The sequence below is a fragment of the Eptatretus burgeri genome, chromosome 2, assembly GCF_056783735.1.
Source record: "Eptatretus burgeri isolate ZD-2024b chromosome 2, Ebu_testis_v1, whole genome shotgun sequence".
NCBI classification, from domain to species: Eukaryota; Metazoa; Chordata; class Myxini; order Myxiniformes; family Myxinidae; genus Eptatretus; species Eptatretus burgeri.
Window position 1 is genome coordinate 72,506,757 of NC_140962.1, and position 27,870 is coordinate 72,534,626.

At 48.6% G+C, this 27,870-nt stretch overlaps 1 protein-coding gene across 3 annotated transcripts; it reads left to right on the forward strand.

Moving 5' to 3' along the window:
- The first annotated feature begins 122 nt into the window (after window positions 1-122).
- On the forward strand, window positions 123-27,870 carry LOC147032309 (serine/arginine-rich splicing factor 3-like). 3 transcript variants are annotated; one of them, XM_085869801.1, is made up of 3 exons: window positions 123-543; window positions 18,330-18,666; window positions 26,844-27,870. In XM_085869801.1, exons 1-2 carry the CDS (start codon window positions 245-247, stop codon window positions 18,634-18,636), a joined length of 606 nt encoding a protein of 201 aa, XP_085725927.1. In that variant the 5' UTR covers window positions 123-244; the 3' UTR covers window positions 18,637-18,666; window positions 26,844-27,870. The 3 variants fall into 3 exon arrangements, with proteins under 3 accessions (XP_085725927.1, XP_085725928.1, XP_085725926.1); XM_085869802.1 differs by lacking the exon at window positions 26,844-27,870 and adding an exon at window positions 22,733-25,005; XM_085869800.1 differs by lacking the exon at window positions 26,844-27,870 and having other exon boundaries at window positions 18,330-18,990.

A 27,870-nucleotide genomic window follows, 5' to 3' on the forward strand; every position in this document is an offset into this window, starting at 1 on the left:
ATTAGCCGAGATAAAATAGATAAATGCTATAATCGGCGAACGCTGTGCAAGGCAATGCAATGAATCGACCATTTGTACTATTTGGCCGGCGAAAATCGTTCATTTTGGCGCAACTTCGAGCGCCGCGCCATTTTGCTAGGCCAGGCGGAGAGAGAGGTGGGAAGTAGGCGGGAAGCGGGCGCACGTTCTGTGGGGAAGACGTTATCCGTGTCCATCGGCGTTCCTTTATTCCCTTATTACCACAATGTCCAAACCGAGGGATCAGGGACCGCTGGATTGCAAAGTTTACGTGGGAAATCTGGGTTTTAACGCTTCGGAGTATGAACTGGAAAAGGTGTTCAGTTACTATGGGCCGGTGCGCAGCGTGTGGATCGCGCGAAATCCCCCTGGCTTCGCCTTCGTGCAGTTCGAGGAACCGAGGGACGCGCGGGATGCGTGCAGAGAGCTGGACGGGAGGATCCTGTGCGGGACGCGGGCCCGGGTAGAGATGTCCACCGGGGTGAAGCGGCAGAAGCGCTGGGGTCCGGCGCCGCCATGGACGCGGTAAGGCCCCTCGTCCCTCGGTTTACCGCGCAAATAGCGGGACCAGGGAGGGAGGGATCCTCCCTCCTCTCGCTCCTCTTCTTCTTCGCTGTGTAAATGGCGGTTCTTTTGATCGCAGCTCACAGGAAAAACCGTGTTCTCCTTATTTTTGGGCCGAACTCGGGATTACTGAAGGGGAAATACTCCAAAATCACATTTGTGAACCCGGGTTTCATTCACACACGTTCATGACGATGAACAACACCAACGTTACCTTGAGGCTTCTTGTGCAAGGCTTATCGAACATGTGTGCAAGACATTAATAAACAAGACGAATGTATGTGTTGACATCAACCTCCCCTTCTTCCTCCCCCCGAGCGGATTTGCATGGGTTTGAGCTCCAAAGCTCCCCTCCCAGCTTTTTGTTTAGGGGAACAATGAGCTGAACATCGACCTTCTGAGGGTTGATCGTTTCGCTGAATAGCGGATGGTACCGGGCACGATGGGCCACATCACTTGGTGTATTCCAGGTTGCAGATGTGGCAGCTGTCAATTATGAAGTGGTAAGATTTAACTGAGGATGGGTATAGGATCAAGTTCAGGAGTACAGCCTGGTGTTGGCTCAGTGGTTGGGGTGGTGGCTTGGGATCCAAGGGTCCTGAGTTCAAGCCCCGTCGGCCGCTGAATTAATACACCAGGGGGGGGTCGACTCAGCCTGTCATCCTTCCGAGGTCGGCGAAATGAGTACCAGTTCCAGTGTGTGTACTGGTAGAGGGGCACTGCATCAGCGACACAGTCGCGCTTCAAGAAATGGTAGCTACCCCGGAAGCTAAGCTGCCATACGACCACCAAGTTCAGGAGTGTAAAGCCCAGAGTTGTGCGAGAGCCCAGAGCAATTCATAGACTCAGGGTAACAAATGACTTGATAAAATGGGGTTTTTGTGGTCATGCTCTCATTGAATGATTCATAGCCTGCCAACCCCCTACGCCATTTGCTGTCAGAAGTTTTGTTAACTGCTGTCAAAGCGGCTAACTCCATCAAGCGGATTTCCTCAAATATGTGCCTTTACAAGAGGCTGTGCACACATTTTAACTTCATTGCCCACAATCTGCTACTTCACATGGAAGTACATTGTTCACGAGCAATGTTGTTAACAAGGCTTTATGTCGTGCACCTCGACCGAAGGTGGTTCTTGGTTATCAGAATAAGTGTGACTTTGTCTCACTTTTACAATGAAAAGTGGGACATTTGTCTCATCTCCCTCGTTGAGATATTTACCATGTTAATTTTCTCAACGTATCGCTGCAAGGAAAAGACAGCACGGTCTTCGACTTTGCTGACAAGCTCAATGCATTTCGGATGAAACTCCAGCTGTCAAAGGAAAATTGGATGCTTGACTAACTGCTTGCAACGGAGAAAGATGCATCGCTGGATGAGACGAGAGCTGCAATCTGAGCACACTTGAGAGTATTCCATCAATCGTTTTCCTTCTCTTTTCCAGATGTGAACGACGCTGAATTCTAACTCGTCAGAAATTTGTTCACTGTGACTTGTGGTTTCTACGACTGCTGTTTAAGATGAAATCAACAAAAAAAAACGCAACTGACAGCTCTGCCAAAGACCTGTTTGCTCAAATCCCTTTCTTCAAGTTCACATGCTCCTTCTTTTGTCCTTCCACATACTTTTGTGAATCTTACTATTCCAATTTCCTCATTCAAATGAAATTGAGAACCTGGATAACTGCCTGAGGATGATGACCTGTGCTGTGTATAGTCGATGATGGACATCAAATTGGCATTCTCATAAGCCAGAAGCAGACACGGCCATTTCATCAATCATTCAAACTTAACATTCCTGTGTTTTGAATTTTGAACAAAGTATAATATTGTTACAGCCGTCGGACTTATCCCAGTTGCCTGGTTCAAATCCGCTGAGTAGCGTCAAAGCTACCACAATAGTCGGCAGTCGTGGGTCGGATTAGGGCCTTTCTACTCCCGATACCACACCCAAGGAACTGTCGAACCAGTTAAGCATTACACTGATAGGCGTCACGTGACTGGATCTAATTTATGCCGAGCAACCTAAGACTTAAGTCACATGATGCGATCTTGTAAGCGGTGTGGAGATCACAGCCGATTGTTTCCCTTAATGTGTCTGAAAAACAATCAAATGAAGCTTCCGCCAGTCAGAATTCACCCAACACCAAGTCATGTTTTTTTTTAAAGCAAGAAATGATGTCATGGAGAAGGAAACAAAAGAAGCAATCAACAGGTGAGGTGTGGCTTTCCCCTGGAGAACCTTGGTCCAACGCAGCTTAGAGTCTCCCCGATCTTTCTCGCCCTCGCTTTTTATAAGCTCAGATCACGTACGTCACAGATGAAGCTTTACACCCCTCTCCTCTCACTCACCATTGGCCGCTGTTCAGCCAAATAGGCAGATCGACCTCTCCATGACCTCCCTCCCTGAAGCTCAGAAGAATGATGGCTTGACTGCTTTTGCCCCTAAAACTTGTGCCACCGTGCTAGCAGAATGCTAAAAAGCACATATGATAGATTACAGAGGCCAGAACGGTAAAAACGGGGTGAAAGGGGTTGACAATTTTAGATGCACACAATAGGGAAGGTGGACATCGTTTCAGTATTATATAAGCGATGCATGTCTCGTATCATAGTAAATTACTTTACGTTGATGCTAAATGTCTTGGGGGTGTAAAAGTCCCCTCCACTCCGACCTCTTGCTTATATGTGTGTTGCACCATCCACCAAACAGTGATGACTCCATTTACATCTCGCTCTCTGAAAACATGGACCAACTTCTATCCACTCATCCCAATTCTCTCTTCTTCATATGCGGTGACTTCAATTGTCATCATGCCAGTTTGCTGGGTGTGGGTACTTCTCTCACTAGCCATGGCACTTCAACAAAGGACTTCTGAGATTCATTGAGACCGACACAATCTGTCAAGTTACCGACACAGATCTTAGCCAATGGTACTCCATCTCTTCTGGATCTGATTTTGACAAATTTCCCTGCAAATATCTGTTGTTCTTCCTCTGCTCCAATCGGTTCATCTGACCACATGCTTGTCAAAGTGGACATCTCTCTGGTCATTCTTAGAGAACCACCTCAGCACCGACGAGTCTGGCATTTCACTCGGGCCAACAGACAGGGTCTTCAAGCAGCCATCAAACTTCTAGACTGGTCTCCCATCTCCACTTACTCCAACATTACCTCATCCTGGGAATTTTTTCATGGAAACTTGCTCTCTCATGCAGATTTATTACATCTTGACTTCAGTTGTACTACCCTTCCTCACACCCATGGTACACTGAAGCTTGTGGCGAGGCAGTTCTCCTGAAACAACTTGCTTTCTCCTCATGGAAGGCAAATCCAACTGATAACCATCTCAGTTCTTTCCAGAAAGCTGGGAACAAGTATGTGTCTACCCTCAAGAGAGCCAGAAAACAACATATTTATAATCTTAAACCTGTCTCCCTCCTCCAAATCCTGGTGGTGTCTGGTTAACCTCTGCCATCGAAGATCGGAGGTTACTTTTTTCACCTCTTTCTTTTTGTTGGATTCGCTGTATATGCTAGATATCCCTTATTGTCAGGTTTTCTGTGTGTGTGTGTGTGTGTGTGTGTGTGTGTGTGTGTGTGTGTGTGTGTGTGTGTGTGTGTGTGTGTGTGTGTGTGTGTGTGTGTGTGTGTGTGTGTGTGTGTGCAATGCGAGGCTCCACAGCACGAACCAGCGAACCGATTTCGATGAAACTTTGCCAAGAGGTGGAATATATACTGGGAATGTGCGCGTTTGAATTTCGTTGCCTTGCAACCACCCGTTGCTGTGCAGCAGCCGAAAAACCGCGTAAAGTATTTTCAATAGTTGTCCTTCAGTTTTGAATGTAGAGAAACGAGACTTCGGAATGAAACACTTCGAGATATTTAGAAAATTTTACTCGAGCCGATTTTTGATTGAGGTTTTATTTTTCAAATGGTAGTCCTTCAAAAATCCAGTGTCCATTTACCATCATTTAAGGTGTGTATACAGTGTTTGTAAGGAACTACACCGTCGTTCCACCTTCGATCTCTCCTCGATCCAAACGTTTTTGACCAAAGTGAAAAGGATTCAAAAGAAATGGAATCACCGGCATTTGTCTTTGTGGATTTCCAATAATATGTTTATTTATTTACCGAAAACGATTCCCCACCCACACACCACCTTCAATTATTTATTTATTTACCGAAAACAATTCCACGACCCACACACCACCTTCAATTAATATTTATTTATTTACCGAAAACGATTCCACGATCCACACACCACCTCCAATTATTTATTTACCGAAAACAATTCCACGACCCACACACCACCTTCAATTATTTATTTATTTCCCGAAAACGATTCCACGACCCACACACCACCTTAAATTATTTATTTATTTACCGTAAACGATTCCACGAACCACACACCACCTTCAATTATTTATTTATTTACCGAAAACAATTCCACGACCCACACACCACCTCCAATTATTTATTTATTTCCCGAAAACTATTCCACGACCCACACTCCACCTCCAATTATTTATTTATTTCCCGAAAACGATTCCACGACCCACACTCCACCTCCAATTATTTATTTATTTTCCGTAAACGATTCCACGATCCACACACCACCTTCAATTATGTATTTATTTACCGAAAACGATTCCACGACCCACACTCCACCTCCAATTATTTATTTATTTACCGAAAACGATTCCCCACCTACACTCCGCCTCCAATTATTTATTTATTTATCGAAAACGATTCCACGACCCACACTCCACCTCCAATTATTTATTTATTTTCCGTAAACAATTCTACGATCCACACACCACCTTCAATTATTTATTTACCAAAAACGATTCCACGACCCACACACCACCTTTATTTATTCACTTATTTACCAAAAACGATTCCACGACCCACACACCACCTCCAATTATTTATTTATTTACCGAAAACGATTCCACGACCCACACACCACCTCCAATTATTTACCGAAAACGATTCCACGACCTCACACCACCTCCAATTATTTATTATTTAAAGTGGGAGTGGCGTAGGAAAGTGGGCGTGGCTTATGAAAAATATTGTGTGGCTCCGGAGGTGTGGCCAAACAAGAGCATTGAGAGAAGTTTATCAGGTTTTCAGTCTGTGTGTGTGTGTGTGTGTGTGTGTGTGTGTGTGTGTGTGTGTGTGTGTGTGTGTGTGTGTGTGTGTGTGTGTGTGTGTGTGTGTGTGTGTGTGTGTGTGTGTGTGTGTGTGTGTGTGTGTGTGTGTGTGTGTCTGCAACGTGAGGCTCCACAGCACAAACCAGCAAACAGATTATTTTTCAAATGGTCGTCCTTCAAAAATAGGGTGTCTATTTACCATCATTTTTTATGAGTGCCAGTTGGCAAAATACGCAATAGGAAAATCTTGCCAAATCGAGGAACAATTGTTTGTGAACCAATACGTCTTGGCAATGAATCTTCGTCGGTGGATCGGTCAGAATGAAAAGCATCGTATCCAGTGCTTCGATCCTCGCGAATCCCTCGTCGCCTACCGGCTTGTTTGTTTGTTATCTTGCCAAAACTAAGTTTTTGCAAGATATGTTAGTCAGCTTGTATGTTATTATTTTTTATTTTTTTTATTTTTTGTTTGTTTGTCTGTAATCACGTATAAAAAATTCTGCAGAGCACAGTTATCATTGGAAATTTTTGTAACTTTGCATATCAGAGGCCTATAGAGGTCCCTTTCAGCGCACAAAATTTTGAAGGTCAAGGTCAAAGGTCAAGGTCACTTTGTCGTAAATCAGGGGAGTCGACGAAACCCTTATTTTTTGAGTAATTTTGATCGGATCGTCTTCAAACTTCATGGGAATATAGTTCATGGTCTGGCGCTCAGCTGATTAATTTTTGGTGGCGATTGGCCTTGACCTTCATGGTTAGCGCCTGAGGTCAAACATATTTGACCCCAAGGTCAAACTGTCAAGTTTTAGGAACCATATCGTGTAGTAGCTCAAATTGAACACCTCGATGAGTGCTTTCGAGATATGTCAAGCTTGAGACATTATGACGTCATTTGGTGACGTTATGAGGCAAACGCATATTTTTCATGGTTACTCGAGAACGATTCTCATCGGAATCTCTCGTAGGCAGATATTCCTCAAGGAGTCGCTCCTGGTGGATAGCAGCTCTGTTCACCTCAGTGTGACCTTAAAGAAGTCACACGTGGTCACCTTTTGGCAAGATACGGGTCACCCTGCGGGTGACATTGGTTTATTTGTTTGTTTGTGAACAATATTACGGAAAAACTCCTGGACGGATTTCGACGAAACTTGGTGAGGGGATTAGGTATGGTCCACGGATCATGCCATTTGATTTTGGACTTGGTCCAAAATCCAATATGGCCGCTATGGCGGCCATTTTGAAAAAATATTTGAATTTTTTTTTTTGCATTTCTACATGTTTAAGTGATTTCCAACCCCCCCTCCCTCCCCAAAAAAATTTGTTAGAGAAAAAAAAAATTTGCAACTTTTTTTTTCAACAAAATTTAGATTTTTTTGCATTTCTACATGTTAAGCGATTTCTAACAAAAAACATGCCAAAATTATAATTGCGGCTGATTTTGGAACTTCAGGTGGATATATCCACGTAAAATCAATTTCTGTCTCAAGGAATCTAGTTATGATGAATGAATTGAGTATGTAAAAGTTAAACGTAAAAGGGAAAGTTGCAAACTATAACTGAGCACTGTTAACGTCAAATTGAATGAATAGGATATCAGGTTCACTTGAGTGACCTTGCAGTATTGGCGGCGGAGGCTTTGCACTCTACCGAGTGCTCCCCCTCTAGTTAAGTCTGTTTCTGGGGTATGTTACCCCTCCATCCCCTCCCTTTCCTAAAATGTCTGCACAGCTGACACTGGGGACACTGCCTGTGAAAAGCTGAATGCCTCAACTCTGTGTTTAGTTTTAAATCTTGTGTCCTAAACCCATTGCTTTCTGTACCCACCTTACCCAGCTGTAACCAGCTGTTCCTGGACTCTGTGTCCTTTTCTCCCCACAAGGTGGAGAGTTTGCTGTGAAACCTTGACTGTGATTCTACAACCAGACCAGACGGCATCAGCCCACGTGTCCTAAAAACATGCTCTGCTGCACTCGCTTTGCCTCTCTCTGTTCTATTCACCTTCTCATTTGCTCAAGATCATCTGCCATCTGCTTGGAAATCAGAAAACATTACCACTATGCAGAAAGAAGGTGCAAAACAGATCCGACCAACCACAGACCAAAAACACCCGAGTCGAGAATGTGCTTATATGCCGAATGAGATCTAAACCGGTTGATAACTAGAACGGCACTCGGTAGAGCACATACAGTACCTCCACCAAGCTGAGCAGTTGATGTTTTGTGTCCCACTGATGGGCTGGATCTGCATCTGGACCTGAACCAAAATCGAATCTGCTTGTTCTTGTCACCCACTCAGCTCATTCACAACTTTTTGAGAATGAGACGTACAAACAGACCGACATACAAATTAGGCATATCATAGACAGATGTTCAAACAAACATGGGTGAAAATATAACCTCCGTCCACCTTTGGTGGCCGAGGTAATAATCACACAACTTAAGACAGTGAAGCTAAAAACTAAGGGCCCACAGTGTCACTTGATGAGATTGAGATGGATTAGCAACATCGAAAAAATGCCCCAGTTTGACGGCAGGAGCAGCAGCTTGCACAAGAGGACGACGCACTACATAACGAAGTTCATAGACTTCACCAAAGCATGTCCATGTGCCATCTCTCCTGTCGTTCCTTCCATCCACAGACCCTCATGGCCAAAGGCACTTCTTTCCATCTGAATCCCTCCGCCCTACCCCGTAACAATATATGTCACACATTAAAAAATAAATCTGCAACCATGAGATGTATTCTCGATGCAAGTTAATGGACTGCTATCGTACAAATGATTACGTTCTCGTCATTGGGTGATTATTTTTTATTTTTTACTTGGCTGTTGTCACTGTGGTGGGAAAGTGGAAATACCAACACAAATGTACAGATTGCTTAACTTCCATTGAATGAGATTCACATTTATTGTCCACCACTCCTTCCCAATTCCATATCCAGGCAATGCACGACGTCATCACTGGGCACCAAAAGAAGGGAGTACTCAAGTTTTTTTACTCCGTTTGTTTGTTTGTCCAGGTGATATGTCGGCCATCCTTTGAGCTAGGAAGCTGAAATTTGGGGACAAAAGTGAAGATGTACTTTGGCAAAAATGGTATTTTTTTTTAATTTTTTTGATTAATCAATTAATTGATTAATTACTTAATTATCGATTTATTAATTATTTATTTTCTTTCTCATCTGGGAAATATCTCGGTCACCTTTTGAGCTTGGAAGCTGATATTTGGACATGACAGTGAACAAGTGATTTGGCTATCAAGGGTATTTTTGATTTATTGAATGAATTGATTAATTTTTCATTTTTTGGATGAATTCCTTAATTTTCAAAGAGTTACAGATTCAGATGAAACGGTGGTAGTTTAGGTATGCTATTAGGCAATTGATTGAGAAATCAATTCTTTTAAGACCATTATTTATTTTAATTACGCAATTAATCACTGAATCAATCAATTATTGCACACACTCCAAGTCCATCTCCATGTGCTGCATGGCGAGGAAGTATCATTTGTATATATTGTTGCGGTTTTCGCGCCCGCCGGCGTGCGACGGCCACGTAACTCGAATCGCGGCACGTCGCCCACCGGACGGACAATCCAGTCGTGACCCTCTCGGACTAACGCCGGGAACCAGTCACGGGTGGACCTTTCGGTCTCACCGCGATCGAGCCAATCAGCCCCCGCGTGGGATAGGGTTGCTCGCCAAATTCGAACTACCTAAGTACCCACGCGGAGGGTAGACCGGGCGATCGCACCTCGCCGCAGGTCGACTTCGGACACGGGCCACTTAAGCGACCCGTTCCGTACTATCAGAATAACCGAGCGGTGTTATCGTCGACCTCGACGGTTCGATTAATTATCGGGCGTATTCAGCCCACTACCAACCCTTTACGTGAAGCAAGATGGGGATTCAATGGAGGAAAAGACGAAGCGAAGCGGGAGAACAGTTCAACAATAAAGCACATTTATTCTCGGCACACGGGAAGCACACAAATACAATTCCACCAAATGCACACAAAAAAGAAAACACAATTCCATTTACACAAAAAGCAAACATAAAAGTGAAAACACAGTGCAGAGCTAATACCGACTACCGAGCACACGGCAACACTTATACAATTCTACTTCACAGACGGCGCCGACAACACATACCCAAAACCAAGGAAAAGAAATACCCCAAGAATGAGGTAGGCCTGAGGCCGAGACCGGGTCGGGCCTACCCGTCTGGTGATGAGACGCGGAGCGGCGATGGCCCCGCAACCCGCGGGCCTCGTGGACAGTGCCTGGCAGGGGGTGGGAACGGGGCCCCCTTGGTCGCACTATCTCAGCGCGGGGGGAAACAGGAGGGGGTTGCTGATGCTCGGGGTATAGAGGATCTTTATTAGATGCGACGAGCGTCTCCACCTCGGCCAGGTCGCGCTGTCGGCCTCCCTCGGGTGCAGCTTCCTGCACGACGCGAGCACCCCCTCGTCTGGTGTCGCCGCCTTTCCACAGCTCCGTCCCCTCCGTTCCGACTCCAACGCACACGACGAGCAGCTCCACCGCCCGCGAAGTCTTGACCCTCTGCTTCCGACTCTCCTCTTCTTGACTCTCCGACCCGTTCTTGTTTGCGACTCTCTCGTTCCCGTTCTGCTGACTCTCCTTTGCGACTCTCTTGCGACTCTCCGACCCCTCGTTCTCGTTCTGCTGACTCTTTCGCTCCGACTTTTACGACTTCTTTGACTGACGAACACCGTCCTTTTATCCCCCCCGTAACTTCGCCTTTGACCCCCTCCCTTTGACCTTTCACCTCGCTCCCCATTGGCCCGAGAAAAAGTGGGCGTGAAGGCTTTTTGATCCACAAATTTGCATATATCGATCGCCCTGGGGGCGGGGCCAATTCGCCCCTCGCTCACCGATTGGACGGCAAAAAGTGGGCGTGTGTCGTTTTCGATCCGTTTTTGAAGCAGAAAATCCGTGATTTTGTACACGCTGTTCGACGCGCGTTCTGCATGAGTCCAACACCGGTACCCACAGCGGGGCAAGAACGGTGGCGATGCTACGGTTGCGAGGTGTGACGGGAAGGTCGTGGCGGTTGTGGTGAAGCGGCGTTGTGGTTGTAATTGTGATGGTAATCCTGGCGGTTGGTCCAAAATAAAGATAGTAAAAGAAAAACGGCTATCCTGAAGAGTCGCAGCACGTATAAATGACATGTATTCCCACTAGACAACGGGTTCGGGCCTAACTACACATGTACTTACCGAGATACCTCACCTAAGGGACCTGAATGGTGGTTTGCGAATCTGGTAACCACAACACTACCCCCTTCCCTTTTTACAGACTCGTCCCGAGTCGTCAAATTTTCGTGTGCCATCATGTGTAGTTTTCCCCTAGTACACTTTACCTACGGATCCCTGAGTGCGACATTCATGGTATTCGTGTCCCCAAAATAAATAACCTGAGGGCTGCGTAACTACCTAAACAAACTCACTCACACGGACGACTTAAATAAAATTGCCGGCGCTAAGACATACATGCCGGGGGCGCACTCATATGTACAGTACATCTTAACCTTAACTTACAAATTTTACACTAAACCATGGCCCAGGATCATCGAACTCTGCAAAAAGAAAGCAGTTCGCAGGGAGCCAGGCTGCCCACATGCAGTCTCTGACTCAAACAATGCAGGTGACGGAACGTGGCTGGCTGCTCACCACGCAGTCCAAGGCCTTCCCTTTTGAACTGAACGCAGTGAACCACAACGGTGCATGGGCTGCACAAACGTAGTCTCCGTGCCAGCTCAAGCGGCACACGCAATGAGCACAACGAATGGATGCATGAATGGATGGACGCAAACACGGTGCACGGGCCGCCACTGCAGGCCCGTGTTGTAGCTGCCAACAGGGCAGTTCTCGCAGCTTGCAAACTGTTGCCTTGATCCTGGCGCACATGGAAATGAACAGGGGGGGCAAAGCAAAAATTGAACGGGGCTGGTTAACAGGGGCAGTGGGCATGGCATGGCAAAGGCAGCAGGCAAACACAGCCCGCAGAAGAAGGCCGCTGCAGGCAAACACAGCCGGCAGGTGAACTGGCCGGCACAGGCCTTGAAGAAAAAAACAGCCAGCCGGCAGATGAAGTGGGCCGGCACAGGCCTTGCAGCACAGCAGCTGCAGACGATCCAGCCGGCACAGACCTTGCAGCAAAATAACAGCTGCCGATGAAGTTGGCCGGCCTCCGCCTTGAAGCAAAACACGGCCAGCCGATGAAGTTGGCCAGCCTTTGCCGTTCAGTGGAGGTTGATGGAGGGAGTGCGGTGGTGCTGGCCACTGGGAAGGCGGGCTTGGACCTACCTACCTGTCTCCCTCCCAACCTATCGCCTTTGCCTGTCACTGTACATACCCACTCCCTTAATTTGTCAAACCCCAATTTAGCCCCAACTTATTTTTTTATTGTTTTTATTTTTACTTCCCCACTATAAATCGTCCCCTAACCCCCTTTATCGTCCTTGTTCGGCTAACCTATCCTGTCACCTAGCCTACTCCCAACCCCTACGTTCCCTTCCCGGAGGGGAATAAGGGAGAGCTAACGTCCTGTGTCGAGGCCCAACGAAGCCTCAGAATGGCCTCCCCAGAGTTCGGCGATCTATAACCCAAAGTGGGTCCAGCGGCCCACAACTAGAGCGAGGGGATGGATGGTGCGGAGGGGTACATCTCCTAATCTACCCTAACCATTTAACTGTTAAACTACCCCGGGGCTTTCAACAAGCGCCTCTCGCTTAACTATTGGTTCTAACAACCCAGATTCCCGTCGCCTGTGTTGGTGTCCTTACAATTTCGGGCCTCGCCCCCCAATTTTCTCTCCGTGCCCTCACACGGTCTCCTGGCTGGGACACGTGGCTCCCTCCGGCAGGCACGACCCTCTGCCGAATCTCCCGCTATGGCACCCCCGGGCACTACACTGCCTCCGAGCCTACCAGCTCCCTAACACCGGGGAGTGCCCCCCATGGCACCTCCCCTGAAACGCACACGTGGCAGGCCGGCCTCCCGGGCCCCTTTCCGAGGGTCACCCGTGCCCACAACACTGCCCACGCGGCTAATGGCGCCCCGGGCCCCCGCACCAAGCAGGCGCACCCGTGCCCACTACTCCATCCCGGCCCCCGTGGGGCCTTGGCCTACCGGGGCCAACCAGCCTGGTGCCCGGGGTACCCACTCAGCGATACTCACCTTTCGCAGCCACGCTCCCAAGCCCGTCAACAGGGCTCCTGCACCCCTCCAAATGGGTCTCGAGCCTACTTTCCCACTAACAACAAAACGACCTCCATTTTTCAATTTGACTAACCCAGCTAACTCACTCTACACTGACCCCGGGGTCCCTTGGGCGGGAGTCACTCCTCCCCCCAATCACTCATCGCACCATGCATTCCCCATTCGCTCCACTCACACAGACCCACTGGCCTCACTCACTCAACATGTCTCCACATCATAACTCACCAACAACTCTTCAACACACACACCACCGAACTCTGCCATCCTCCTAACTACCTCCCCTAACTAACTCGTGCTCCCACGTCGTCCCTTATACTATAGCACGTTCCTTTTAACACTACGTAGCTAAGCTACGTCCCCTCTACACATTCACAAGTCTGTCACTGTCTCCAAAATAATCCCATTAATCCATTTCCCAACCTAAATCTGGCTACAATCCCTCTAACTAATCCATTCCACGGACTCCATGAGGACTTACCCCTGCCCCATGGAGTCGGTCTAGCTAAGCTAACCCTTCCCCCTAACTAGTTTCCATCCTGTGCCCAGGTAAGGGGGTCTTTCACCCCTTGCCCAGGAATCCTGTACACCCGAAAGTGAGGCTTGCTTTTTTTTTTTCCATGCGCAGCACCTGCGCGGCAACTCAGAGCTCGCGCACTTTGCACCTGCCCGTGACGTCATGCAGCTGCACGTGTTCCTCGTCCCTCCTTGGACGGGACCATCCGGCAGAGATACCCCTCCTGCCGAATTCCAACCCCACGTGCAGCCATGGCGTCACCGTGCGCATAAAAAAAAAAACAAGCCACACGTCTCGAGGGGTTCCCCACGCGAACACATGTGCTTTGCCCGTTGGAGCTTAACACACACGATCGCGTGGAGAACCCGTCCGGTCCAAATCCATTTACCTGCCTAAACTTTGTCCGTCCGCGGGATCGGCAAATCCACCGCGTGCGTTTCCGGACCGGGACTTCACTCGCAAGCGAGCACGTGGCGGTCTCGTGCGTTGCACAGCACGAACCGCGTGCTCACTGCTGGGTGAACCCGGCACGGTCCTCGAAACAACTACAGCCGCTACTCGGCTTTCTTTCTTCTGTCGCCTTCGTCGTCGCCATTCGACCCACGCACACCTGCGTGTTACGACGCACACAGTCCACTCCATCACATTCACACGGGGAGACGCGGCTGCGTGCTCCCGCATGCCAACCGACATCTCCCTCACATACCGCTCTCTCACACACACGGTCTCCCTTGCACACAGCGACCTTGCACACGGCCGTTCACTCACGCGTGCCTCACTACTCTCACACCGTGCCTCATCCACACACGCGAGGGCACTCACCCGCGGTACCTCACTCATACACACGGCGACACACACACACGCGGTCTCTTCCACACACGGTGCCTCACCCACACACGCGGGGGAACTAACCCGCGGTGCCTCACTCACACTCCGTGCCTCATCCACACACGGCGTGCTGGGAAGCACGTACTCCGGCACCATCGCCACCACACCACTCACACGTGGTGCCTCATTCATACTGGCCGTTTCATCCACACACACGGCCTCTCTCACACACGGTGCCTCATCCACACACGGCGTGCTGGGAAGCACGCACTCTGGCACCATCGCCACCACACCACTCACACACGGGGTCGCTTTCACACACGGGGACGCACTCACGCCTTGCACCACACACACAGGGACAACCACACTGGGGATTCGAGTCCCCACAAGGGTCTCCGGGGCCTCTATACCCCCCAAGCTCTCCGTGCACCCGTCCACAGCACTCGTCCCCTCAACCTCGCAAAGCACGACCGAACTCACCTGGTCGTGACTCGCCTCAAGGGGGCATACTCCCTCCCCTTGTTCCTGGAGGAGGCCATCCAGGTGCTCGCACTGGGTCTCTGCACGCTCCGCGAGCTCACCCCCATTATCCTCCACTACCTCCGTGTGTGTGTGTGCGTCACTTACCCCGTCTTCATCGTGTAGTCTTCCCTCTATCGTTCCCATCTCCCGTGTCTCTGCCAACTCTTCACCCTTTACCTCCCTTGTCTCAACTATTATTTCTGTTGTCGTCACCTCGTGTCTCGTCTCACACGTTTTGGTCTCCCCATTTAATTTTTCCCTTTCGGTCATCGTCACGACCCTCGCCCAACACGTTCCACGAATTATTTTTTCACCCGCCTCCACCGCGGGCCTGTCAGCCGTTGCACCCCCACCCAGCTCGTTTGCTCCCACACGTGGAGTCGCCATTTTTATCTCCCCGGTCACGGCCTTCATGCCCGCCTGCAGGCTTCGGCCCATGTTCTGCGTCTCACCCCGCAGCTTTTTCATTTCCTCCTTCATGTTTGTTTCCATTCCGTTCATTTTTGTATCCATCTTTTCGTTTATTTGTTGTGTATTCGCATCCATCGTCGTTTTCACTTCATTCATTTGCTTGTTCATTTCGTTTTTCATTTCATTTGTATTTGTATCCATCTTCGTTTTCACTTCATTCATTTGTTTGTTCATTGCCGCCAGCATGGCGCATAGCTGGGCCATGTTGGATGCACTCAGCTGAGCCGTTTCGGCAAGGGTTGGGGAAGGGTCTTGGTGGAGAGGGGGGGGGGAGGTGTCATACACCGCGGCCGCTGCCGCACCCACCTCGGGCCCTGGGTTCAGTTGGGCGAGTCCGTGTTCCTGCACAATCAACATTTCCTGCTCGGGGATTCCATCCTGGACCATGGACTCTACATTATTAAACATATACATTTCTAATACCCCCGGCTCCCGCTCGCCTTGAGACGCCATCTTGCTTCTCGTGAAGGGTTAATTTGCTCGCTCGTAATTTGAGGGAATCGGGCTCCCTTCTCTCACCCCTGGACCGATTCCCGTGAATTTCGCTGGAGACAGGAGAGCCTGTTGTCCCGCTCTCCAATACCAGTGCCGCGAGGAGGGCGATGAATTTGTATCGCACGACCTGACACCAGTGTTGCGGTTTTCGCGCCCGCCGGCGTGCGACGGCCACGTAACTCGAATCGCGGCACGTCGCCCACCGGACGGACAATCCAGTCGTGACCCTCTCGGACTAACGCCGGGAACCAGTCACGGGTGGACCTTTCGGTCTCACCGCGATCGAGCCAATCAGCCCCCGCGTGGGATAGGGTTGCTCGCCAAATTCGAACTACCTAAGTACCCACGCGGAGGGTAGACCGGGCGATCGCACCTCGCCGCAGGTCGACTTCGGACACGGGCCACTTAAGCGACCCGTTCCGTACTATCAGAATAACCGAGCGGTGTTATCGTCGACCTCGACGGTTCGATTAATTATCGGGCGTATTCAGCCCACTACCAACCCTTTACGTGAAGCAAGATGAGGATTCAATGGAGGAAAAGACGAAGCGAAGCGGGAGAACAGTTCAACAATAAAGCACATTTATTCTCGGCACACGGGAAGCACACAAATACAATTCCACCAAATGCACACAAAAAAGAAAACACAATTCCATTTACACAAAAAGCAAACATAAAAGTGAAAACACAGTGCAGAGCTAATACCGACTACCGAGCACACGGCAACACTTATACAATTCTACTTCACAGACGGCGCCGACAACACATACCCAAAACCAAGGAAAAGAAATACCCCAAGAATGAGGTAGGCCTGAGGCCGAGACCGGGTCGGGCCTACCCGTCTGGTGATGAGACGCGGAGCGGCGATGGCCCCGCAACCCGCGGGCCTCGTGGACAGTGCCTGGCAGGGGGGGGGGAACGGGGCCCCCTTGGTCGCACTATCTCAGCGCGGGGGGAAACAGGAGGGGGTTGCTGATGCTCGGGGTATAGAGGATCTTTATTATATGCGACGAGCGTCTCCACCTCGGCCAGGTCGCGCTGTCGGCCTCCCTCGGGTGCAGCTTCCTGCACGACGCGAGCACCCCCTCGTCTGGTGTCGCCGCCTTTCCACAGCTCCGTCCCCTCCGTTCCGACTCCAACGCACACGACGAGCAGCTCCACCGCCCGCGAAGTCTTGACCCTCTGCTTCCGACTCTCCTCTTCTTGACTCTCCGACCCGTTCTTGTTTGCGACTCTCTCGTTCCCGTTCTGCTGACTCTCCTTTGCGACTCTCTTGCGACTCTCCGACCCCTCGTTCTGCTGACTCTTTCGCTCCGACTTTTACGACTTCTTTGACTGACGAACACCGTCCTTTTATCCCCCCCGTAACTTCGCCTTTGACCCCCTCCCTTTGACCTTTCACCTCGCTCCCCATTGGCCCGAGAAAAAGTGGGCGTGAAGGCTTTTTGATCCACAAATTTGCATATATCGATCGCCCTGGGGGCGGGGGCCAGTCCGCCCTCGCTCACCGATTGGACGGCAAAAAGTGGGCGTGTGTCGTTTTCGATCCGTTTTTGAAGCAGAAAATCCGTGATTTTGTACACGCTGTTCGACGCGCGTTCTGCATGAGTCCAACACCGGTACCCACAGCGGGGCAAGAACGGTGGCGATGCTACGGTTGCGAGGTGTGACGGGAAGGTCGTGGCGGTTGTGGTGAAGCGGCGTTGTGGTTGTAATTGTGATGGTAATCCTGGCGGTTGGTCCAAAATAAAGATAGTAAAAGAAAAACGGCTATCCTGAAGAGTCGCAGCACGTATAAATGACATGTATTCCCACTAGACAACGGGTTCGGGCCTAACTACACATGTACTTACCGAGATACCTCACCTAAGGGACCTGAATGGTGGTTTGCGAATCTGGTAACCACAACAATATTTACCTCAGAAGTACATTTGTACACACAAACCAAGTTTCATTTGTACAAATTTGCCTCAGAAGTACAGCACTGCTTCCCAATTCTGTCTCCACGTGCAGCACAGTGGCCTTGGCACCCCCGGCAGTGTTGCTTGCTGCAGGATTTATGTATTTATTTATTTGGCATGGGGGCGGTGTACTTTGAATGTACCTCGACTTGTTTTTTCTCAGTTTGTCAATGTGAAGTTAAATTGTGAAAGTTTTATTTGTATAATTTATACATTAAAAATATTTTCTTCCCATCGGAACACTTGCCTCATGATGCTGAGACTCCAAATTGAAATCAAACATTGTGTGATTTCCCAATTGACTCAATATCCTTGTTAAGTCCTTCACGTTCACAGATTTCTTGTACAAGATGTGTTATTCTTGGAATTCCTTCTTGAGGTTGTGAAACTTTTGAATCACTGAAAGAGCTGTTTAAGTCCTCCAACTCACAAATTGTATCGTCGCAGCTCCCCTGCGAGCACACATCTACAAAGGATGTAAAATTTGACTTGCAATGAAAATAGAGTAACAATGCTTCCTAATCATGCTTGTGTTTTATGTTTCTCTCCATTCCTTACAGGTCGGACTACAGAAGACGCACGTCTTCTTCTCCCGTCCCGTCCTCTCGTCGTTCTCCTGCACGGCGCTCCCGTTCACGCTCCCTCGGCCGTGCTCGCTCCCCCTTCTCTCCACCTTCCCTGTCCCACCGTCGTTCACCTTCACTGTCTCCCAATTCTCGGAGAGGCAAAAAGTGTTCTCCTTCGCAGACAAAGCGCAGCGGAGGCATGCGGACAGCTAATCGCATTCCCTCTCGCTCTGTGTCACGGTCTCCTTCGCCAAAGTCTCATTCTCCGCCGGTTCGCAGGAATGAGTTGACTACTGGATAAGGCTTTGGTCCACACACAAATTGCAAGCAGGTATAAATTTCCCCTCTCGCTTATACTCGCTCTTTCACATATTGTACATCTACACCTACCTCTTTTTTCCCCCCATCTTTCTACTTCTCACGCACTATCCAAGACGGGATGCCATTCAACCCTTTTTTCATTCTGCTTTATGGGTTGGGCTCATCCCATGGATTGAACCTTGGCCAAAACCCCTTTGATGCTCCATCTCCTCCAGAGCACAAATTCCCACTCTCCGACCCGTTCCCTGGCAAATCCAACCTTCCCACCCATTGTACGTTTTTGTGAATTGTTTTGTAAGGTTCTGGGCTTGAATTAAATAATACTTTTACACTAGATGGTCTGCACCTGTTTTGTGTTATTTTCCCCTCCCACCACCACCACCACCACCCCCCTCCCCTCCCATCACCACCACCCCTCCCCTCCCATCACCACCACCCCCTCCCTCCCCTCCCATCACCACCACCCCCTCCCTCCCCTCCCATCACCACCACCCCTCCCCTCCCATCACCACCACCCCTCCCCTCCTCCCATCACCACCACCCCCTCCCTCCCCTCCCATCACCACCACCCCTCCCTCCCCTCCCTCCCATCACCACCACCCCTCCCCTCCCATCACCACCACCCCTCCCCTCCCATCACCACCACCCCCTCCCTCCCATCACCACCACCCCTCCCCTCCCATCACCACCACCCCCTCCCCTCCCATCACCACCACCCCCTCCCTCCCATCACCACCACCCCCTCCTCCCATCACCACCACCACCCCCTCCCATCACCACCACCACCCCCTCCCATCACCACCACCCCCTCCCTCCCATCACCACCACCCCCTCCCTCCCATCACCACCACCCCCTCCTCCTCCCCACCACCCCCTCCCTCCCATCACCACCACCCCCTCCCTCCCATCACCACCACCACCCCCTCCCATCACCACCACCACCCCCTCCCATCACCACCACCACCGCTCCCACCACCACCACCCCCTCCCCTCCCATCACCACCACCCCCTCCCTCCCATCACCACCACCCCCTCCCTCCCATCACCACCACCCCCTCCCTCCCATCACCACCACCGCCCTCCCTCCCATCACCACCACCCCCTCCCTCCCATCACCACCACCGCCCTCCTCCCCTCCCATCACCACCACCCCTCCCCTCCCATCACCACCACCGCCCTCCCTCCCATCACCACCACCCCCCTCCCTCCCATCACCACCACCCCTCCCCTCCCATCACCACCACCCCTCCCCCTCCCATCACCACCACCCCCTCCCCTCCCATCACCACCACCCCCTCCCCTCCCATCACCACCACCACCCCCTCCCATCACCACCACCCTCCCACCACCACCCCCTCCCATCACCACCACCCCTCCCACCACCACCACCACAACCACCACCACCACCACCCCCTCCCACAACCACCACCACCACCGCTCTCCCACCACCACCACCACCACCACCCCTCCCACCACCACCACCACCACCACCACAACCACCACCACCACCACCACCACCCCCACCGTCACCACCACCACCTCCACCACCACCACCACCTCCACCATCACCACCACCACCTTCACCACCACGAACACCACCACCCTCACCACCACCACCACCCTCACCACCACCCCCCCCCACCACCACCCCCTCCCACCACCACCACCCCTCCCACCACCACCACCCCCTACCACCACCACCACCAGCACCACCACCCCTACCACAGCCACCACCACCCCTACCACCACCACCACCACCCCTACCACCACCACCACCACCACCCCTACCACAACCACAACCACCACCACCACCACCACCCCGTCCCCCACCACCACCACCACCAACCACCACCACCACCAACCACCACCACCACCAACCACCACCAACCACCACCACCACCACCACCACCAACCACCACCACCACCACCACCAACCACCACCACCAACCACCACCACCACCACCACCAACCACCACCACCACCCACCCCCACCACCACCGCCCACCCCCACCACCACCACCCCTACCACCACCACCCACCCACAACCACCACCCACTACCACCACCACCGACCACCACCCCCACCCCCCACCACCACCACCACCCTCCCACCACCCCCTCCCACCACCCCCTCCCACCACCACCACCACCCCCTCCCACCACCACCACCCCCTCCCACCACCACCACCACCACCCCCTCCCACCACCACCACCCCCGCCTCCCACCACCACCACCACCCCCGCCTCCCACCACCACCACCCCCGCCTCCCACCACCACCACCACCCGCCTCCCACCACCACCACCCCCGCCTCCCACCACCACCACCACCCCCGCCTCCCACCACCACCACCACCCCCCGCCTCCCACCACCACCACCCCCCTCCCACCACCACCACCCCCCTCCCAAAATGTTTCTTGCTTATTATGCAATGCTATTTATGGAAGATGCTTACTTTGCATGATTCTTAATTTGATCTTGGCACTGCACCATATTATTGCTGTCCATATTATTGAAATTTTCCACTTACGCCATTTGAAACGAGGTATAAATACATTTTATGCAAAACCTTAAGTTTTGGAGCCAATTCTACATATACACTTACAGGTAGTGGCCAACACCTGGGTAAATTAGGTACACCAAGCATCAGCTTCCACACAGGTGTGGCCAATGTGTTCATCAAGCAAATAACATACGAGCATGCTTCGGGTCATCTATCTATAATTCCAGCAGAGTGTGTGTGTGTGTGTGTGTGTGTGTGTGTGTGTGTGTGTGTGTGTGTGTGTGTGTGTGTGTGTGTGTGTGTGTGTGTGTGTGTGTGTGTGTGTGACCGCTGTTTCTCGACAACTACTGGTCCGATATAATTGAAACTTGCCAGGTATATTGCTGGGGACCTGAGGATGTGCCTTTTCAAGGTTTGATATTAATCGGCCAAGTGCTTCCCAAGTTATGGGCATTTATTCACCAACCAATGACTGGACACGTTGCTGCATGGGCGTGGCCGATGGGGGAAGAGAACCTCAACCACGTTCCCATTACGGGTTACAACGTATGGACTTCCGGATAATGATGACTTGCTGTATTCTAATAATTTCTTGATTACTTATGCGCATTTATAGATAAACACAATACCCCAAGTTATGATCGTTTTCATATTAGACGGTGCATAAATTTCTGTAACATCAGAGTTAGCTGGTATGCTCCGAAGCAGGCAGTAAAAAAAAATTTTGCGCGTGTTTTTTTTTCCCCTCTTCTCTTTGTGTTTTTCCTTGCGACAACATTGCGAAAAGGCAAAATACGTTGGCGCTAATTGAATAATTGGCCATTAAAACTAAATTGCAAATAATCGTAACTGCGATATACGAACTTCCGGACAGCGAGGACTTAACTTCCGGACTTCAGGATAGTGACGAGGACTGTATTCTTTTTCGATTTTTTCTCTATTTATCGACTTACTGTATTCTTTCTTTCTCGATTTCTTTCTCGATTTTCTTAAACACAATGCCCCAATCCAGTCGTCGTTTCCGACAGCGAAGGAACGGCCTGTGTGGTTGTTGTTTCTGGCACGCGGTTTGAAAGTTTTTTTTTTTTTTGCATATACGGGCACGCGAGAGCGAAGGAACGGACTGTGTGGTTGTTGTTTCTGGCACGCGGTTTGAAAGTTTTTTTTTCTTGCATGTACGGCCATGCACATATGGGCACGCACGAATGTGCACATGAGAGCGAAGGAACGGCCTGTGTGGTTGTTGTTTCTGGCACGCGGTTTGAAAGTTTTTTTTGTTTTGTTTGCATGTACGGCCACGCATGTACGGGCACGCACCTACGGGCATGCACTAGTGTTTTAAAATGCTGCACAGGCCTGGTTGCCTGTAATTATGGCTAGCATGGCTGCAAGCGGAGACCCTTTCCCCTTCCCCCAATTCCCCCATCCACAGAGCACGTGTGGTTGCCCAATGGTTTGATGAGTATGACACTAATTTTATCCATATATCGTGGCCTTCTCAGTCACCAGATCTGAACTGAATTGAGCATTTATCAGATATTCTGGAACGACATCTGAGACAGTATTTTCCACAGCTGTGAGTTGATTGACCTTCTCGTGGAAGAATGATGCCGCATCCCTCCTGCAGAATTCCAGATGCTGGTGGACTCTGTTGCACAGCGCATTCAGGCTGCACATGGTGGCCCAATGCTCTCTTAAGTGACTTTATATTGGTGTTTCCATTTTTTTTTTTGGCCACTACGTGTACATTCGAAGTTCAGGCAGAGATATTTTAGATTTATGTGCAGCATCTTTAGAAAGCCAGCTCATGCTCCAGTGACATGGACCAAATAACGCTCCCGATTTGAAGGACTAACTCATTTATGCAGGCTGTAAAATGTGCTCCGATTATTCCGCATTTCATTTTTCTCAGTAATCTTAGAAATCGAAGGAGAGTTAATTATCAACCTTTGTCAGCTTTGCATTTCCAACTAGAACTGCACTCGGTAGAGCACATATCTCTGCTGAGCTGAACAGTTTACGTTTTGTATCTCACCGTGAAGCCGGATCGGAACCAAAATCTAATCAGTTTGTTCTCGTCACCCAACGTTTTGAAATATCATGCTATATGTTTTTTAGCCCAATCTCACAGTTGTGAGAATCACTGAAAAAAATTCTAGTATCCAGAATCCTCACCAAAATCTCATCAATTATTCCAGTCCCCATCACACACCCAACCTGTCCACCAAGTTCCGGCTGAATTTGTCCATAACTTTGAGATATCCTCGCACAGACAAACAGGTGAATACATAACTTTTGTCCACCTTTGGTGGCAGAGGTAATGATAGCATTATTATAATGTATTATTATTATTATTACTTGGAGGGAGGTACCTGCATAAATTACATATAATGTAAAATGATGTGACTTCAACAATATTATGCAAAGAACAGTTAAATATCAAGGGAAATTAATATTGTCCAGCTGTGTGCTCCCTAAAGATGTTGCTTGATTAAATCAACCCTCTCCCACTCCAAGACCTCAAACCCAAATCCTCACCCCCTTCCCAACCTACCCCCCCCCTTTCCCCTTCCCAAGTCCCCCCTCCTCTGTTCTTCAAAGCAAGAGGGCATTCTTACATCATTACATATCATTTCTTCATTACCTCATCAAAGTGTTGGAACAGTCAACTCTTTCCCCTCCCCATTCCACCTTATTGTCTTTCAACCCTGACAAATCTCACACTCTCACGATGTCTCTCCGAAAGAATAGTCTCGAACCTCCCCCCCCCAATCTACTTTCTCAACAATCCACTGGAAGAAGTCCTTTCATTCAAGCTTCTCGGTCTCACTATCTGCAATGATCTTTCCTGGGAAAGCCACATTTCCAACCTGGCCTCTAAAACCAGTCCCCGACTGGGCATCCTCCGTCGTGCAAAGTCCTTCCTTGGCACACCTGAGCTCCTGACCACATACAAAGCTTTCGTCTGCAGCCTGATGGAGTACTGCTCTCCCCTCTGGGCTGTTGCTCTCACCTTTCTTGGCTTCACGCTGTGGAAACCAAGGCATTTAGGATCATTGGTATCTCCCGCAGTGAGGCTGAGTCTTTGGGTCTCTCACTCTCTCACCACAGGCTGGTCAGTGGTCTGTCTTCTACCGTTTCCTCTCTGGCCTTGTCCCCCCCCACCCCCCCGCTCTGTCTGAGATATGTCCCCTCCATATTTCCGCAGGGCGCTCAAGGTTCACCAGCAACCCCCTTCTGGTAAAACTACCAAAATAAAGAATCACTGCTCACCTTCACACTTTTATTCCTCTTTTTCCCCACCTTTGGAACAAACTCCCACACTCTCTTCAATCCCACTCTTCCCTCCAGATCTTCATAACAGCTGTTCACCACCATCTCTTATCTTCCACCATCCAAAACCACGATCTTTTCTACCCCCGCTAATCCACCTCCTTCAAATTCACTGCTTTCCTTTCTGAAAGTCCCTATAGTGTCCATCTTGTTTACCCCATGTACCCCATCCCATCCCTCTCCCTTCCACAGATCTCATGTCTGTTCCCCAATGTTTTTTCCTTCCCTCTCCTGCCCCTGTCTCCTGGTCCCCTTGTTGTACGTTCTGTGTGTTAGCTCTCATATGAGCCTCGACAGTGCATACAAAATAAAAAAATTACTGTTATGCCATTACCAACTTCATGGAAACCTATCCGATCGAAACACCACCATGGTTCTTCAATGTAATGGTTCATTGCAGTGAAAACAACGTCCAATTCACAATCTCACGGAAATTCTGTGGAATTGACACTGCCAAATGATTGTGAGTAGCCAAGTTGTGTTAATAAATCATCCTAAATCAATTATCTTTTTTCTATTTTACATATATATATATATATATATATATATATATATATATATATATATATATATATATATATACATATATATACATATATATACATATATATACTAGATGACCCGTGAACCTGTTGGGTTCCCATTGTGACTGGTTGATGAAAAAAATCATTTCAAGAAAAAAAAAAAGAAGATAGCTCCAGCAAACTATACCGCTGAGGTTGTTTGCATTGATCAAATTCTCCCGAAGAGTACATGACTGAATTGGGAATTGATTTTTAGATCCTCATCAGAGGATCTCTAAGTCTTACTCACATTGTTGTTGTTGTTGTTGTTGTTGTTCTTCTTCTTCTTCTTGTGGACTTTTTTGTTTCACAGCCTACAGTTTTCATTGAAATTTCCTGAAACTTGGCATATACAGTATATGTAAAAAGACCCTGCGCAGAGAGTAACCATCTCCGATTGTGAAAATTCATCCTAGAAAAAAAGTTATGACGTCATAATGTCTCCGCTAATGGAAATCGCCCAAAAAAATTCTCTGAAACTAGGAAAGCTTTTTGAATTCTGTTTGCGGGAATGGAACGGGGCATTAGCAGAGATAATTTAACGCACAAATAATACATCATTATAATGTCATATCCGTTTTTATGATGTCATTCTTATTTTTTCATATTTTTTGTTTCACAGTCCAGAGTTTTCATCGGATCTTCGTGAAAAGTGGCATGTATATGCATAAAGTCCATGTGCAGGCAGTAACCATCTCCGATTTAGAAAATTGTTCCGAGAAAAAAAGCTATGACCTCATAATATCACTGCTGATGGAAATCGCCTATACCATTATCTCCGAAACTCGGGAAGCTTTTTGAATTCTGTTTACGGGAATCAAACGTGGCATTTGCACAGATGATTTGACGCAAATCTGATACATCACAGTGACGTCATATTCGTTTTATGACGTCATCACTTTTCTGAATTTTTTTGGTTTCACAACCAAGAGTTTTCATCAGAACATCTTGAAACTTGACATGTTCATGGAGAAAGCTCACACGCAGACAGTAACCATCTCAGACTGAGGAAATTCTTCCAAGAAAAAAGTTATGACGTCATAATATCGCAAGGGAAATCGCAGAAACAATTATCTCCGAAACAACGCAAGCTTTTTGAATACTTCAGATGGAATCGAATAGGGCATTAGAGATAATTTACCGCACACCTGATAACTATGACATCATCACTAAGAGGACGAGGATCTTCGCTCATTTGTGCTTGTTTAAGAATTTTTTTCGTTGCCCGATTTGAACAAAACTTGATACTGCACACCGTAGGAGAATGGTGAGGAAGGTGGCCCGAAAAGTTTTGCGCTATCGTGTACCGTTTTCGCTGTATTTCGGGAACACACATATATATATATATATATATATATATATATATATATATATATATATATATATATATATATATATATATATATATATATATATATATATACTACACACACAATTTTAAAATTAAATGACGAAACCACGTTTAATTCATCGTCATTTCGCGATAGGTGACGGAGGGACAGAAATTAATGAACGTATTATTATTTCTATAAGAAATGTCGTGGGCTTTTACTCACTTGAATTGCTGCGGCGGCTTTCGACTCGTTTGTGTTGCTGTAGTGACATTTTGATTGCTATTTTTAATATTACACACTTGCATGGGAGCTTAAACTATAGAGATAAAAATAAAGTCTTGTACATGAAATAATTTGCTACAGATATTTATTTTAAGTCTATGCAAGATCGGCTTCGCTCAAGGCTGCTCTTGCAAAACTTGAAAAGGTATCTGATTTCAGTCGTCTGTTTACAGATTGCTGGGCCATGTCCAGACTAGAAACTGAGGTTGAAGGCATCGGCTGTTTTTACAGTTACAACATGAGCTTTTGCAGCACGTCATCATATTACATCTACGAAAAGCACCCAATCCCTGCAGGAGCGGCCACAGGGGTTATTGCTATTATCCTTATTCAAAACACCTCACTGCACTGGAAAACGTAGGGACAGGAATGTAAAGGGTGGGGCTTGTAATACCCTCTCCCACCAGGAGCGGCACTACACGATACATATTTACATAAATAATTTTCACCCCACACCTCCTCTCGCTCCCAAGACCACTGGCAAAGATAAATACACCTACATTAATTTGGGTCATGCCAATCCTATGTAGCAAGTCTGGATATAAACAGCCCAGAACTGTTGAAGTAGTGCGACAAACAAACACCACAACACCACTCCGTGAATTATAGTAAGGATTCCCAGCTGATGCATACCCAACATTTTATTTTTTTAAATATTTTCAGTAGACCAGGATGTGTGTGTGTGTGTGTGGTTTTTAGCTCCAGTACCAAGGCAAACAAAAAGGAAGGTAGTGTACTCAGGTGCTTTTTAAACTGGGAATTTGACAATTATTTTCAGGTGAAGACGAAACATTTTGTTTTTATACCGTTTGATAAATCGGAATGTAACCGAGGTCTTATTTGTAAAGGTTCACCAAGTTCAGTTCCATAGGAAATTAGATAAGGGTTAGCCAGATGAAATGTGATTTTTATAACCCCTTGTGGGTAATTCCTCCACTAATGAATGAGTCATCTCGGTCATGGATGTTTCCGACTGGTGGATAAAGTTCAACTTTTACTGAGAACAGAACTTAATTGTATTCTTAAATCTCTTGACGTTTGCAGTCGAGGATGGACATTTGACAATGGCACATTGAGTGGAGAATTATTCAAAGGTCCATGCGATGAAATAGACTTACAAGTATTGCCTGATATGAATTAACACCAAAGTGTCAACGACATTGTAATTGAACTTGCTTTCAATTAAACTTAAAAGCCACA